This window comes from Typopeltis vanoorti, chromosome 12, assembly GCF_054136105.1.
Source record: "Typopeltis vanoorti isolate ZY-2024b chromosome 12, IOZ_Tvanoo_1.0, whole genome shotgun sequence".
Classification (NCBI taxonomy): Eukaryota; Metazoa; Arthropoda; class Arachnida; order Uropygi; family Thelyphonidae; genus Typopeltis; species Typopeltis vanoorti.
In genome coordinates this window covers 52,106,508-52,122,879 of record NC_143560.1, presented here as the reverse complement: position 1 = coordinate 52,122,879, position 16,372 = coordinate 52,106,508, and the positions used below count along the sequence as shown (strand labels likewise).

Sequence of the window (16,372 nt, the reverse complement as noted above, 5' to 3'; positions counted from 1 at the left end):
CACTTTTATATATACTCTGTAAGAGTCCAGTCCCTAAAAGAATTTTGTGAATTTGTGGACAATGAGTATAAAATAGTTCTAGGACATTCGGAGACAAGGTGGCTGTCATTGCATTCAGCTATCAAAAGGTTCAATGAAATGTATGAAGGACTTAAAGCCTATTTTCTTTCAAAGATAAATGTCCAACAATGTTGAAAGACTTTTTCCATAACCCAGTGTCGAAGCTGTTTTCTACTTTTCTGGAGTTGCAATGTGAAATGTTCCATACTACTATCAGGAGCACAGAAGGCGAAACGATATCTTTCGTTGAAGCACAGTCAATTATACATCACTGGCTGGAAAAATTGAAATGAGAAGAAGAGATGAAAATTTGACAACTACCACTGGAAAGAAGCTACTTTTTGAGTTGCAAGAGGAAGGATTGATTAGTGAAAAGGCATTCCAATCTCATAAAATTGATTTCTACAACATGTGTGCCATATATAAAAGAATGGTCACAGTATATGTCTTGGGTGAAACTGAGAACAGCATTATATTGGGAAAATGTTATTCAAACAGTCCAAACTATTAATCAGGCTGCTGCCATATCAAACATTGTTGAATCTGATTTGTTTGATGAAGTAATGATAGTGAAAAAAGCTCTGAAGTCCAGAGAAGATAGTGAAGTGAAGAACATGTTGAAATCTAAACATTTAGATGAAGTCTGGATGGATCTCTTAAAAAATGTTGAAGGAGAACTATCAAATTGGAAGAAAGTAGTGGAGTTTGTTATGTGTATCCCTAGAACATGCGTGTGTCGAAAGATTATTTTCTCGCATGAATGCACTGTGGACTGATCAGAAAAACAAATTGTCTGTAAAAACTGTAAAATCATTCTTCAGTGAAGATTGTGTAGCTTTTCATGACATGATTCTTAAAAACAAACAGTTGTTAAGTGAAATTCATTCTTCAGAAAAGTATTGCAAGAGTGAGCAAGACTGATTGATTAATAAGAATATTTCAGGTGAGAAGAGCATTACTGTATTAACAATCTATTTTGTATCCAGAATAGTAAATAAAAAACCATTTGAAGGCAACTTAAAGTGGCTTAATGAAAATATGCAGCCTAACAATTGGATTTACTATGCACACACTTATACTTAGTAAAGTGTGTGCATAGTAAACCTTGCCACGCACACACTTGGAAAGTTAGAATCATTTTGATGGATGCGCATACTAAACTTTCACCCTCAGTCATAATTGTCCTGTATTTTTTTTACACTGTATCTGGGATCCATATATATAGGGTAATTTCACTATATTATGTGAGGGAAAATTTTCTTTAATATATGGAGCGGTTACCTGTGTTATGGTTGTTAAATATGCATAATTGATCAGTTGTGGATATTAATACCAGTTTATGAAAATTTGCATTAGTTTTTTTATTTCATTAGATATCTTATTAATGAAATCAAAAAATTAACACAAATTTTGATAAACTTGGAATATTTACAGCAATTAATCATTTATGCAAACTTAATAGCCAGAATTCATGCAATCAAGCCACAAACTATAGCCATAAGGCAGCTCCACAACGTTAAAATTATACCTAAGTTTCGACTATTAATAAATGACTAGTGATTTCATGTAGCCTATTATTAACATCTGACTTCCATGGAATCATATGTTACTTTAGTGATAGACCTGGGTTCGATTCCCAGCTATGACATGAGGAACCTTTATATAGTCTCTTTCATCTAAAGGTGAGTTAGCTAGTCTCATACAGAGATGGAGGGTTTTTTCACCCAAAACTTGGTTTTTTTGTCCATCAGAACAGGCAAACTGGCCTGTGAACACACACACGGATCTACAGTCATAAATACATACTTAATCCCTCAACTAGTCCTAAGAGATGGTGGAGGATAGGGGGAACCCCACATGAATAAATAAAAAAGTGAGTGCTCTTCGTGATGCTGAAGACTTTGAAACAGCTCACATACCACAATTCTGAAGTATTGTCCATCTTTATTTTTTTATCCTATCTTGGGTTTTAATTTTTATTGCTCCACATATTTTCAGTCTTTAAATATTTTATATTTTTTTAGTCTTTCACAGTTTATTGTGTTTTTAAATTCATATCTAATTTATTCTTTTAAATAAGCATTAATTTTCCCTGTTGAGTTTTTAGAATATTTGATTTCAATTATATACAGTCTTAGTTTAACTTAAATTAAGTGTTTTGTGAAGACAGTATCAGTACAAAGGATAGCATTTCTACCCTAAGTATAATTTCAAAGTATGGTTTATTCAAAATATGCATTATCTATTTCTGATTTAATGTTGATTTTAATGCACATTTTAGAATTGTAAGTCTCAATCAATCACTAAACTATAAGACCTAAGTCAACAAGTTCAAAATGTAAGGATGCTCCTAAACACATTCAGTTTGCTATTGTGTTATATTGACTGGCAATTAGAGGAGTTTCATGAACAAATTTCAGAAGCAATATATTGTCTAGGGGTGCTTAAGGGTCAAAGCTGTATAACTGAGAGGAGACCTCCACATAGCCTTTAAAGGAATGCGGAGAACCGACCAGGGCTTCTGACCTAATGTCCAATCCTCACCTTCTCGTGGTGCACCCTGTTGGGTATCTACTTTGATACTGAACGAACGAGGATGGGCTGGCAATTTGGGATTTAGCCGACCAAATTGTATTCTTATTGGTTAAACCAAAATAAAAAATGATGGTACAACATGACAAAATTTCATGCCGGCTGGGGCGTCGCCCAGTTAAACAAGGCCCCCGTTGTTTTCGCCAGGGAACCAGGGCGAACAGCGAAGAGTCAGCTACTGGAACAAATCTGAAAACAAACCCCAACTCAACACCACCAGAGTTAAAGATCGGTACTATCAACGTAAGAAGCCTGAATGGCAAAGAAATGGAGCTAGCTGAGGAATTAGATAAGTACCAGATCGACATAATAGGGGTGACTGAAACAAAAAAGACCAAAACTGGTGAGATCTTTCTGAGCAATAAATACAAAATGTCATATTCAGGCAATAACAATCAAGGAAAAGAAGGAGTAGCCATAGTATTCAACACAAAATACGAGGCTAATCTTCTTGAATGGCAGTCAGTCTCAAGTAGAGTAATGTGGGCAAATATGAGAATGGGGAACTGGACAATGAGACTTATTTGTGCCTATGGTCCCACAGAAGGCTCTACTAAGGTAGAAGTGGAGGAATTTTTTGAGGCTTTAGAAAAAGCAACTGACACAATGAAAAAGGAAAAGTTGGTCCTTGTTGGGGATCTAAATAGTAGAGTAGGAAATGATTGTGAGACATACAAAAATATTTTGGGAAAATTTGGAGAAAAGAGCAAAGCTAATAATAATGGCAAATATCTGTTGGATTTCTGCTCAGGACATGGACTGGTTATTACTAACACCATGTTCCAACATAAAAATGTGCACAAATTCACATGGAGAGAAGAGGCTAGGAATAAGAAAAGTCTCATTGACTATGTTATTGTTGATAGTGATGTTTTCTCCCTGGTGCAGGACACCAGAGTGTACAGAGGATTTGAAATTGGAAGTGATCACTATTTAGTCTTGAGCAGGATAAAATTGAATTTCATATTGAAAAGAATAACATGTAAGAAAGTTTTAAAGCGAATAAAAGTTGAGCAGCTCTCAGATGTAAACTGTAGACTAAAATACAGAAATATTATTGAAAAGAAAATGAAAGAGTTTGAGAACAGGAATCCAACCTTGGAGATTCAGTGGCAAACTCTGAAGGAAACATTGATTGATTCTGCCAGAGAGGCATGTGGTGAGGTTGTGTGCAAAGATAAAAAAATCAGAACTCCCTGGTGGACACAGGAAGTTAAAGAGGCAGTGAAGGAAAAGAAGAAAGCATATCAAAAGTTCCTGGCTAATAAGTCAGCTTTTACTCTTACAGAATACAGAGACAAATGTAAGAAAGCTAAACAGTGTGTAAAACTAGCTAAACAAAAGTCATGGGAGGACTTTGGCAAGAATATAGAAAATAAATATCAAGAAGGTGGCAAAATATTCTGGAGGTTGTTGAAGAAGCTTAGGAATGGAGGAAAGAGTGCTGTAAAAGGAATTAGAGATGATAAAGGTGAAATGAAAACAGGAGAAAAAGATATCCTTGAAGTATGGAGTAATTACTTTGAAAAACTGCTAAATGAAACAAGCAGTGATGACAACACAGTGATAAAAAAACACTGACCAGGCATGCAGTCAGGAATACATATCCATACTTGAAGTAGAAAAAGCCATCAAAGGCTTGAAATGTGGAAAGGCAGCAGGAGTAGATGATATTCGACCGGAAATGCTGAAGTATGGTGGTATAAGAGTCTTACAGTGGCTGCACTGCATAGTTCAGAAAGCCTGGACAGAGGGACGAATTCCCGATGATTGGAGTAGAGCTCTCATAGTACCCATATATAAAAAGGGAAATAAAACTGAATGTGAGAATTACAGAGGTATTTCCCTACTGAGTGTTCCTGGCAAGATCTATGCAAGTATACTTGAGAAACGGTTGAGAAGAATTGTGGAAGAAAAGCTTGGTGAAGAAAAAGCTGGATTCAGGCCAAATAGAGGCTGTCAGGATCAGATCTTCACTTTACGACAAATAGTCGAGAAAGCATGGGAATATAACAAAGATCTGTATTTAAGTTTTGTCGATTAGGAAAAGGCATATGACAAGGTGCCAAGAGAGAAGCTGTTCAATACGCTGCAATTATATGGTGTCAATGGGGCATTATATCAAGCAATACTTAGTCTTTATTTGAGTTGTGAGTCAGCAGTTAGAATTGAAGGAAGTACAGGAAGATGGTTTAATGTTAAATCTGGTGTGAGACAAGGATGTACATTATCCCCTCTGTTATTCATTATCTATATGGATCACATTATGAAGGAATGTGGTATTAAACCTGATATCAAAATTGGAGATGTTAATGTCAGCTCTTTGCTTTATGCGGATGATGTTATACTTCTAAATAAATCCGCTACAAGTCTGCAAGATTCTCTGACTAAATTGAATAGTTGTAATAGAGTTGTAATACTGTTGTAATAGATATGGTATGAAGGTCAGCAATAAAAAGACAAAGACAATGAAAATAGGCAGAATCATTGAAAATGTCAACTGTGTTGTGAATGGAGAACCTGTGGAACAAGTAAAACATTTCAGCTACTTAGGCACAATTTTTACTGAAGATGGTAAACTAAATATAGAAATAGACAACAGAATCAGCAAAGCTGGTATCGTGGGAAGTCAATTGAATAAATTCATATGGAATAAGAAAGAAATTAGTCAGAACACGAAATTAGCTGTATACAAGACTGTGTTCAAACCAATTTTAACTTATGGATCTGAGAGCTGGGTCAGAAGTAAAACACTTGACCAAAGACTAGAGACCGCAGATATGAGAGTCCTGAGAAAGATGAGAGGCATGAACAGATGGCATCAATGGCAATATCATATTAAAAATGAGGATATTAGGAAAGAACTTGACATTGTCAGCATCCAGGAATGCGTTAGCAGAGCTAATCTCAGATGGTATGGTCACTTAAATAGAATGGGAGAGGAAAGATTAGCAAAACAAGTGTTCTCTGCCAGGTTGGCAGGAAAACGACCCAGAGGAAGACCAAGATTTAGGTGGATTGATACGGTACAAAGTGCCTTAGACGATAGAAATATAAGATCTGATAATGTTGGAGTCTTGACAAGTAACAGACTGATTTGGAGGGAAATTGTAGATAGGAAGTTAGTAATGATGTAATTTTTTCATGCAGTACTGTCATATCCTGTACACCCCTTGAGGGTACATGGCAGGAATTTGATGATGATGATGATATATTGTCTAAAACATAACAGCAGGCCTGCGAGCCGCATGTGGCCCATAACGTGATTTTGTGCGGCCCGCGGCAGGATAAAAACTATATTAAATTATATGTATTAACAATTTATATTTTCAACACGGAATCAAAATTGCTTTAAAAAGATTACTCGCTTTATAAAATCTACTGCTTCTTTGTGCAAGTTGTAGTAGTGGGAGTGGTAGATTTCTATGTGCTCCAGAGTAACGCATCATTGAAAGTCACTTGCTCTGCTCTTGTTACAGTGATCAGTTTTAGAAACTCAGTTTCATAGGTAACAATGTTATTGTTGCAGTTTGTGTCCCCTGGGCAGTTACTTCAGCCTTTGTGTATTATGAGTAAGAAATGTAACATCTGCGAAGAAAACGGGGTCATTTCAAGAGAAATGGGAAAATGAATTTCTGTTTATAAACAATAACGACAACAAACCACAATGGCTTGTGTGTTTGCAAGTATTGTTTATAACCTCAAATGCCACTACATACAGCACCATGTCGCTAAATACCAAGAATACGTTGGACGTACTAAAATTGTACGTAATTTGAAGAGAAAGGTCAATGCAAAAATACAAAAAAGCTCACGCTATCATTTGTTGTAAGCGCAGAGATAGCAAAAGCAAAAAAATCGTTATCTGATGGTGAATTTGTAAAACACTGTTCTGTGAAAATGGCACGTGCATTTGGGGAAGATAAAATTGGCAGTGAGTTTGAAAGCGTCCCATTATCAAAACCAACTGTAACAAAAAGAGTCGAGGAAATAGGTTCTCACATATTAAATAAATTAAAAAGTGTTATTACAGATTCAGCTTACTCCTCATTGGCTCTGGATGAATCAATGAGGAGTAAATGCATAACTCAGCCAAAGAGCAAGACATTTATGATGCAGTTATGAAGGTTGTAAATGGTATTGGTGACATCAACATCTCACAGCTGTTGTGACAGATGGTGCCAAATCAACGTGTGGTACTCAAACAGGCTTAGTTGGCTTACTAAAGAAGGCTGGAATCAATTTCACTGCATTATACATCAGGAAGCTCTGTGTGGTAAAATTCTGGAGAGAGAGGATGTTATGAAAACTGTAATGAAGTGTGAATCTAATTAAGGGCAGAAATCGGGCCTTGACACATCACAAGCTTTTTTCCTTTTCTAACAGAAATAGAGGCAGAATATGATGATTTAGTGTTGTACACAGAAGTACGTTGGCTAAGCAGAGGGAACTGTTTTCAGTTTTTTGCTTTGAGAAAAGGAAATAAAACAGTTTTTAGAGGAACGTGAGAAGACAAAGAACTAATCACAAAACTATGTATTCCTCATTTTAATAGCTTACTTGCCTTTCTAACAGACATCACGCATTACATGAATGAACTCAACGTGAAGTTACAGGGAAGTAACCAAACAATCTCTAATTTAGTTGGACACCTAGATGGGTTCATAAGTCGACTGAAGGTTTATAAATTCACCCTAGTCAGAGGAAACTTGGTACATTTCTCTTCCTGCAGGGAGTTAATGGAGGAGAGCCATGACATTGACTTCAAGTTTTCGGTGCCAATGTTAGACCAACTTTTGGAGCATTTCAGTAAGCGATTTTCTGACTTCAGTGACATGCAGCCACAACGGATATTATTTAACAACCCAATGAAATGCAACATTTCAGAGGAGCATGACACTATTCAATTGGAGTTGTGTGACCTTCAAAGTGACCCCATTTTCCAGTCAAGGGTGAAGATAGGCATTGACTTTTGGAAACTTGTACCAAGGGGAAAAATATCCTGCATTGAGTGATTTCAGCTACGTTTGGAAGCACATACATATGTGAATGCACTTTCTCAACTATGAGGGCGGTTAAATCGGCACAAAGAAGCCAACTGACTGATGACCACCTTCAGGATTTGTTACAAATATTGTCATCATCATTGAAAATCGACTTTGATTAACTTGTTGCCGCACATGAACGCCCACAGTGTTCTCATTAAGTTATGTTACATGTAATAAAAAAACCAGAAGTATGTAATTAAATTTAATTTAACAACTTATATTTAAATCAATCAAGTATTTAATATAGTTCTCCCAATGGTAAAATGAGTTAACAAATATAGTAATTCAATACATATAACTATTGCCTTGAAAAAATGCACAGTTTATTTTTATTTAAGTTCTGTCTAAAAGTGTGCAGCCCGTGACGCTACCACTCATCATATATTGGCCCTCATATAGAATGAAGTTGGCCACTTCTGGTCTAAAATATTCTGCTGTTGGGAGTTTTATACAGATATGCAGCCTAAATTTGCTAATTACTTCCCAAGATCTGATTGTGACCAACTAAGGGAGGGGGGGGGATACTGGTAATTGCTTTAAACCAGAGGTCAGCAGTCATTTTTTCACTTGTGGGCTTCATCCACTTCATAATGAGGTTGGATATCTAATTTTTAGGTGTTAGGAAGTATTAAAAAAGAGAGAGAGAGGGAGATTGGCACATTTATAAAATTATTATATACACATATTTGTTGAGCATTATTTATAAGTTCCTTAAATCAGAATGTTTTATTTTGTGCTTAAACTAATAGCAGTTTCAAGCGTAGTATCAGCAGGGAAAAAAAAAAAAACACTAATAATTAGATATTAAAATTATTTTTAAAAAAACTGTAATCATAAGAGTTGCATTATAGTTGCATGGTAGAAAAACATTATGCAGACTGCTTAAAAATGGATCCAGAGTTGCTGACCTTTAACAAACCTCAGGTGCTGTAAAAAATTCATTCCTGTTTATGAAAGTGAAATGGCACTTGATGACCATCTTTATGGATTTTTGTTCAAAGTCTGTCATAATAGCTATCAGAAAAATAAGACATGGTTAGATTTGCCTGTTTGTTTAGTCCAAAGTTTGCTTCCCTTTTGTGTTACAAAACAATGCTTTAAAAGAAATAAATAAATAAAAATAATTCAAAGCACTATCTGTTGTATTATGCTTTGTAACAAGCATGCTACATACTCTTAAGTACTTATATAAAGGGATGGATAGATTTTAGTTGGATAATTTTAAAAATGATTTAAATATGCAAATTTGTTTAAGTACTACTTTAACAAATTGCATTCATTCAAGTTAGCTGCCAGTTTCTGATATTTCCAATGCAAAAATAGTTACCAAACCTCTATGTAACATATCTCTGAAGCTTATTGGTAAAGAGCGCATTGCAGCATTGTTGCTGAATTATCCATTGAGAATCTCAGCTATAGTTGATCTACCCTGCTTGATAAAATTAACAGAATAAAATAATTTTCATGAATATTACCATGAGTACTTGCTTACTTTAGATATTTGTTATGAGTGCATGTTTTTCATGAATATTTTCATGAGCACTGCTTCGGCAGTGCATATACTAAAATTGGAATGATACAGAGAAGATAAGCATGACCCTGGTGCAAGGATGACACAAAATTGCAAAGCATTGTACAATTGTACATTGTAGTGAGCAGCATTGGTTTGCTAAGGAAAGGTCATGTTTGAGTAACTTGCTCACATTCTATAATAATGTGATGGTTGAGTTATACAAGAGGAATAGATATATACTCGAATATTTTTGACTCTTCTAGAGGCTTTTGACAGATTCAGCATGTAAACTGGTTGCATAAGTGTAGAATACGGGACTGAATTATAAACTATTAGTTTGGATAAGAGGATGGTTTACTAACAGCTATCAAAAAGTGGTATGTGAAGGATGTAAGTCTGCAAGATTTAAGGTAACCAGTGGTATACCCCAGTGATCAGTTTTTGTCAGGTGTTATTCAGTTTCTACATTAATGATATTGGAAAGGTTTTGACAGGTGATGTACAGCTGTTTGCTGATAATGCAAAGATAAGCAAGACAATCACGAATGCAACTGATATGCAGTACCTGCAGAATGATTTGAATAAGCTTGAATTGTAGGCATGTGAAAATGGCTATCAATTTCATGTTAGTAAATGTAAAGTCATCCACGTTGGTGTAATGAGATATCTAATAGCATATTATACTAGAAAATACTGACCAGCTAGGGATCTTGGAGTTTTGTTGAGGAGGTTGAAGTTCAGGGACCATATAATACTGCAAATACAACTCATAAGATATTTGCAGTGCTGAAATGAATATTGAGATGTAAGAATATGGAAGTTATTTTGCCTCTTTACAAGGTTTTGGTACAGTCTCATTTGGACTACTGTGTGCTGATCTGGTTTCCAAGGTGATGCAGAGAGAGAGGGTGCAAAGAAAAGTTAAAAATGATATTGGGACTGGAATGTAGATTATAAGAGATCAGAATTTGTGGACTGAAGACACTAACACACAGGAGAAAGAGAGGTGATATGATACATACAAACTTCTGGAAGGTCATGCAGGATACCAGTAGGTGGAATTTTTCATTTTATGGAGGATGGAGAGAGGGCATCCAGCATGAAGTTGAGAATGTATGCAGTCAGGAAAAGGATGAGAATGTTTTTTCTCTCATTGAGCAGTGTATGACTGGAATGTCTTGCCTTTGAAAGTTGTGAGTGCAGATAGCATGAATGAATTTAAGAAAAGATATGATATGGTATGAGTGATATGTTGCCTCCCTTGATGAGTCATTGAATTCCTGAAGATTAAAAGATGAATATTTGATATAATAGGCATTCTAGAATGGAAATTCCAAGTATCCAACAGGAATTGATCTACTATCCAACTGAACTGCACACAATGCATACTCTTGCTTATAAGAGTGGACTCTATGCAAGGAAGCCAGGGTTTATATCCATTAACCACAAACCATTGTAGAGCTGCTTTTGCAACTGGTGCCACTAACATATGACTCAGAATCCTGACATAGGGTACAGTTCTGTTCTCTGATTGAGGCCCATTTATTCTACAAATAGATTCTAGATTTGATCTGGAGAGAATGAGGACCATCTCTCTCCAGCATCAGAGAAAGGGAGTCTTGTGGTTGAGGTAGTGTTTTGTGTGTAACAGAATAATGATCAATGACTGCATCCCCTCTTCATTTCATGTTTTTGATAAGATACTGTGACTGTGCAGCAATACTGAGAACTGATCCTTTAGCCTTATGTCTGACTTTGTATGGGTGCAGTTAGTCCGAGTTTTATTTTCATGCATGACACTACCACTGCCCATAGAGCTCAAGCAGTAAAGTGATATGTTGAAACTGAAGATATCCAACAACTGCCATGGCCAGCAAAATCACGACTTAAATCCACTCGAGCATGTGTGATGCAGCATCCATGGATGTTGCATGCTAAAGTCTTCTCTGGTAGAAGAATGGGATTTGTTGCCACAGAATCTCATAGACATCCTTATATCAAACTTGGCCTACTGCTATGGCCTATTTAACCATTAGAGGGGATCATGCATCATGTTGTGATTATATTTTTAAGCATAATGGGTTGACTTCTGTAATGTGATCTCTGTTGGTAATTCTTATACCTGTCTGCCATTTCTCATTGTTATTCTGTTGTAAGCTAGCATACCAAATTTTATCCTACTTCATTGCAAATTGTGCATTAGTTAGACCACATTTTCTAACCGATTTTCGAACAGCGTATTTATAGATGACCAATTCACTTCGTGCTGGCAATAGAGTTCGCCCACAGATTAGAGACCCTTCGACACTTCTGCACATGTCCCAAAAAGGAGAATCCATTCCGATAATAGGGTAATCAATCCGTCTCCTGGGATGAGTTTGTTTATTATTACAGGTTGGAAAATTTAGCTTTTCTTTTATGAACATTGTAGTTTTTAAAGTGGTAACTATTTTGCTTGTATAACAGTTGGAAAAATGTACGTAGAGTATTAGCAAAATTTAAAAAAAGCTATAGCATAAAACAAAAATTTAACAAAATTTATTTTTAAGAAAGTTTTCTATAAAATAAAAATAATTATACAGAAATTTTTTTCAAATGAACTTCATCATCATCATCAAATCATCATCATCATCAAATTCCTGCCATGTACCCTCAAGGGGTGTACAGGATATGACAGTACTACATGAAAAAATTACATCATTACTAACTTCCTATCTACAATTTTCCTCCAAATCAGTCTGTTACTTGTCAAGACTCCAACATTATCAGATCTTATATTTCTATCGTCTAAGGCAGTTTGTACCGTATCAATCCACCTATATCTTGGTCTTCCTCTGGGTCGTTTTCCTGCCAACCTGGCAGAGAACACTTGTTTTGCTAATCTTTCCTCTCCCATTCTATTTAAGTGACCATACCATCTGAGATTAGCTCTGCTAACACATTCCTGGATGCTGACAATGTCAAGTTCTTTCCTAATATCCTCATTTTTAATATGATATTGCCATTGATGCCATCTGTTCACGCCTCTAATCTTTCTCAGGACTCTCATATCTGCGGTCTCTAGTCTTTGGTCAAATGAACTTAGATATTCTAAACTTATAGTTGAGAGAACTGAGACACTTTAATGTCTTAAACCGATTAATTATTTATGACTTGTTGTGACTCTTTTAACAAACCCATGCAAAAAAAAAAAGGTTGGAAAAAAATACCATTATCAAATCCTTTTAATCTTCATAGTCATCTAAATCAGTGTCCGAATCGCCATCACTTTCACTTAAACTGATCACCAAAGGTTCGCATAATTCTTTGATAATTCCATCTCTGTCCCAATACATATTTTCCAATGAGGTGACATGAGAGCAATATTTTCCCCAGTTTTGAACTGTAATACAGTGGCCTGTTCTGAACGCTTAAAAAGTTTCAACATGTCAATATCCCCAGTTACGTTGCGATGGCGAATGAAACTTTTCACTTTTGCCCAAACATTCTCAATAGCATTAAAACAAAATCTGATTTCATGAAGTATTTTCCTTAAAGTTTCTCTTTTCCAAGGAAAATTTATTTTTTCTTTAAGCACAGGAATCAATTTTGGAACAGTTGGCACTCTTTTCTCAACCACGTAAAATTCGCGAATAGTTCTTCTTATAACGTCTACATCAAAATCATTCAAAGCTACGGTTTGGATGGTTTTCTTTCTCTGGCACTTTTTTTTAGGAGATTTAAATTTTGGCTTACCTTCACCTTTTGATTCCATGTGAATTCTTTTAACAGTCGACCCTGATATGCCTGCAATTGCACTTGCACGTTTTATGACTTGAGAAAGGGGAACAAGGAGACTGCCTTTTAATGATTCTTTTGCGCAGAATGTCAGCACATTATTCAATATTCTTTTGCAAGAGCTACTGAAACGTTTAACAACTGAACTTGTTGACTGTACTGGATCCATCATACAAATTAATAATAAAAAAAAAATGCAAAAAAAAAAAGCGAGAACAAAAATCAAGCTACTACTAGTACAGCAACAGACAAGAAAGCACGTGATTTCGCATGTTGGCGACCAATTCGTACATCCTTCATTTCTTTCTCCCCTTCAGCATGAATCGACTATTCTTGGCAAAACGCCAAGCAGAGATCTACAAATGGTGGGCATACTATACCAAAAGTGTGATCCTGAATAATATATTTCAGTGTATTCCTACTTTTCTAATGGTGTTAACCCATGCTGAAGAAGCTGCTCAAAATTCAAGACAAAATCAGATAATTAAAACTTTATATTATTTCATTATCTCTGTAATAATTACATTTCTGCTTGAATATTAACATTCACTTTCTATTGATTATAGGAACCAGAAGAACAAATGTCAGAGGATGGTGATAGTCCTCCAACTGAAGACAGAGCATCGTGGCAAGGGCAAGGATCATCTCCCCGTTTGAGTCCTCCTTCTCCTGCTGCTTTAGACAGTACAGGATCCTATCCTACCTCATCTCAACAACCCCAAACTCATTCTTTGCCTCAACAGTGTGGAACATCTTCAAATGGCCGCCGCTCACCAGGCCCTATATCAGCAGCAGATAGTACCAGCATGGGTTGCAGCTGTGGTAGTCATCCCCCAGTTTCTCCACAGCAATCCCCAACTCATACGCGAAGCAGTGATACTGTGACAGTGACTGTGCAGCCCACAGCCGTACATACAGAGACCCAAGAGGACAGTGAAAGTAAATCATCTGAACAGACCATCAAAAGTACGGAGTGATGATTTACATAGTCTAAATTATCTTCTTTTTTTTTCTCCAGGACTATTTCTTACATATTTTGTGTGATTTGTGAATGTAGCATCTAGCTTGATGGCACCAAACTGATGTACACAAAAGCTGCTAACTAGGACAGTGTTTTATATTCTGATCAGTCACTTTTTTTAAGTGGTGACTGTGTCACCTTTGCTTCAAACTTAGCCTTGTTTTGTAGGCCTCTTGTGGAGATCCTGTTTTCATAGAAAATTTAAAAGAAGATATGTTAAATTTTGAATTGTAAAGATAAACTAGACAATTTGTTCAATATATTGCCAAATAACTGATAGACTTTTAAAAAAAAAAAAAAAAAAATCTTTCATCACCAGTCTTATTTATTTTTGTTAACTTGTAAATCCTCATATCTTGGACCATGCAGATTTTACTGTGAGCAAATGATAAGCTGGGGAGGAAAAAAAAAAGTGATGAAGACAATATGTAGATTTAAGAATACGATGGAAGAATGTGGCTGTATCATCTGTACCAATGCTGGTAACCGGAAGTTTTAAGAAATACACAGTTAGCTTTCTGCAGCTTCGTGCAGTATAAGTTTTGTCCAAATAGCATAACAAAGTATTCCAGTGTTACAGAGCTTTGGCTGAGTTTTTGATTATGAATATATATATAAGCTTGTATATAAGTAAATTTTTATAGCTTAAAGGCAGCTGTGAAAAATATTGGCATTCACCAGATGAAAACTGCTACTACACTAACTATGAAGATCTGCAGAACAATGATTTGATGAGCAGGAAGTTTAAAAAGCCCTCTATTATCAATAAGTTTGAAGCATAGAAAAAGTGAAGAATAGCATCACTCCTGAATATTTTTAGATGCCTGTACAGATGTCATCAAGAGTTGACTAAGCTGCATCTGAATTATAGTTGTGGAATCTGCAAATTATATTCAGAACTTTTTTTAATAACTTATATGAAACTGTGGCCATAGAAATGTCAAGATGAATCCGTAACAACTGCATTTCAGGATGGCCAGTTATTTACCGTTTGAGTTGTAATTTGAGTTTACAGTTTGAAAATTTTTCCCACGGGTGTTTTTTTTTTTTTTTTTTTTTTTTAAATAAACCTCTGTCATTTGGAAGATTGAAAGAGGTTACTACTGAACTAATGCGATTATCTAAACTTCTTATGGAGGTTTTAATATATGAACATGATTCTTGCGATATTAATAAACGAATAAGGTTATAAGAGTTTTACAGCTCAATAGTAAACGATGATATGTGAATTCTGTACAGTTTATTTTACCAGTAGCATATGTACAGACATTTCTTTTGTAAAGCTGTATTCTTTTAAAGGGAACACAAGAGTTCAACAGCTGCATGATTTTTATTTTATTTTATTTTATTTTATTTTTTAATTTAATTTTTTTTTTTTTAGGTAAAGGGAACAGATGTCAATAGCTGCATGATTTTTTGTTCCCTTCTATCTCTTATATATGTGTGTGTGTTCCCTTCCCTCACTTATCCTATCTGTATATTTCTGATTTCCCATGCATTTTTGTTTAACCTTGTTCTCAGTGACTGCATGCACTGGTATTTGTTTATAGGCATCCCCCAAAAACCCTCAGCTGTTTCTTGATTGTGTTTCATAGTAATGGTGATCCACAGACTTACTATAGAGAGCTGCAAAACCTGTATTTTGTAAAGTGGGATTACCCAAGACATGTCAGCATTTCCAGCTGAGTCACAATAAAATGTTTCTTTGAAAAGTTGTTGTCTTTGTGCTCACTAATATGATATTAAAAAATATTCATATGATATGACATTCTTATCAATTTAACATTTGCAGAGTCCTATTTCTCTAGCCATGACTGTGCTTATAGCAACTTTTACAATATATTATCAGTTACAATCTTGAATGTAAGCAGTTTCCATTGCTATCAGTGAATAGTGCTAATAGTAATTTTAAAACATGCAGTTATTATTATCTGAAATCTACTCTTCATAATATTTACACAAAATTTGATTTAAAAATTAAACCTTTTTCTTTGCTTACATAAATATTCACAAATAACTATGGATAGAAGATTGTATCAAAACATGAGTCAGAAGCATGATAGAAGATAATTAATGAAGATTAGCTGAATAATAACTTGATGAAAACTTTATTTCTGGCAGAATTTCCATCTAAGTTTCACTGCCATCAGCAATGAAGTAACGAGAAAAGTAAAAGAATATAGTAAAAATTAAATTTATATAACAGTTACATGATACAGAAGAGGATCTCCTTCTGAATAATGATTAGATTACAATAGGAAATGAGCAGAAGTAAGGATAATTGTACACTACTTGGAAAGAAGTCAGTGGACACCCCATGGGCAACTGGCATCATGCCATGTAATGAGTCATGTGCTTGTA

At 35.3% G+C, this 16,372-nt stretch overlaps 1 protein-coding gene and 1 non-coding gene across 5 annotated transcripts in view; both read left to right on the top strand.

Annotated features, from left to right (window-relative positions):
- Positions 1 to 15,723, top strand: part of faf (ubiquitin carboxyl-terminal hydrolase-like faf) — a 1,099,079-nt gene extending 1,083,356 nt beyond the window's left edge. For all 4 annotated transcript variants that reach the window (XM_090401226.1, XM_090401227.1, XM_090401224.1 and 1 more), the window contains one exon: positions 13,557 to 15,723. In XM_090401226.1, the coding sequence (XP_090257352.1) occupies positions 13,557 to 13,967 (411 nt within the window). In that variant the 3' untranslated portion in view covers positions 13,968 to 15,723. The remainder of the gene's footprint in view (positions 1 to 13,556) is intronic.
- Positions 9,240 to 9,343, top strand: LOC150100792 (U6 spliceosomal RNA). The gene has a single exon (XR_016549216.1). It is a non-coding gene; the product is annotated as a U6 spliceosomal RNA (small nuclear RNA).
- Positions 15,724 to 16,372: the final 649 nt, after the last annotated feature.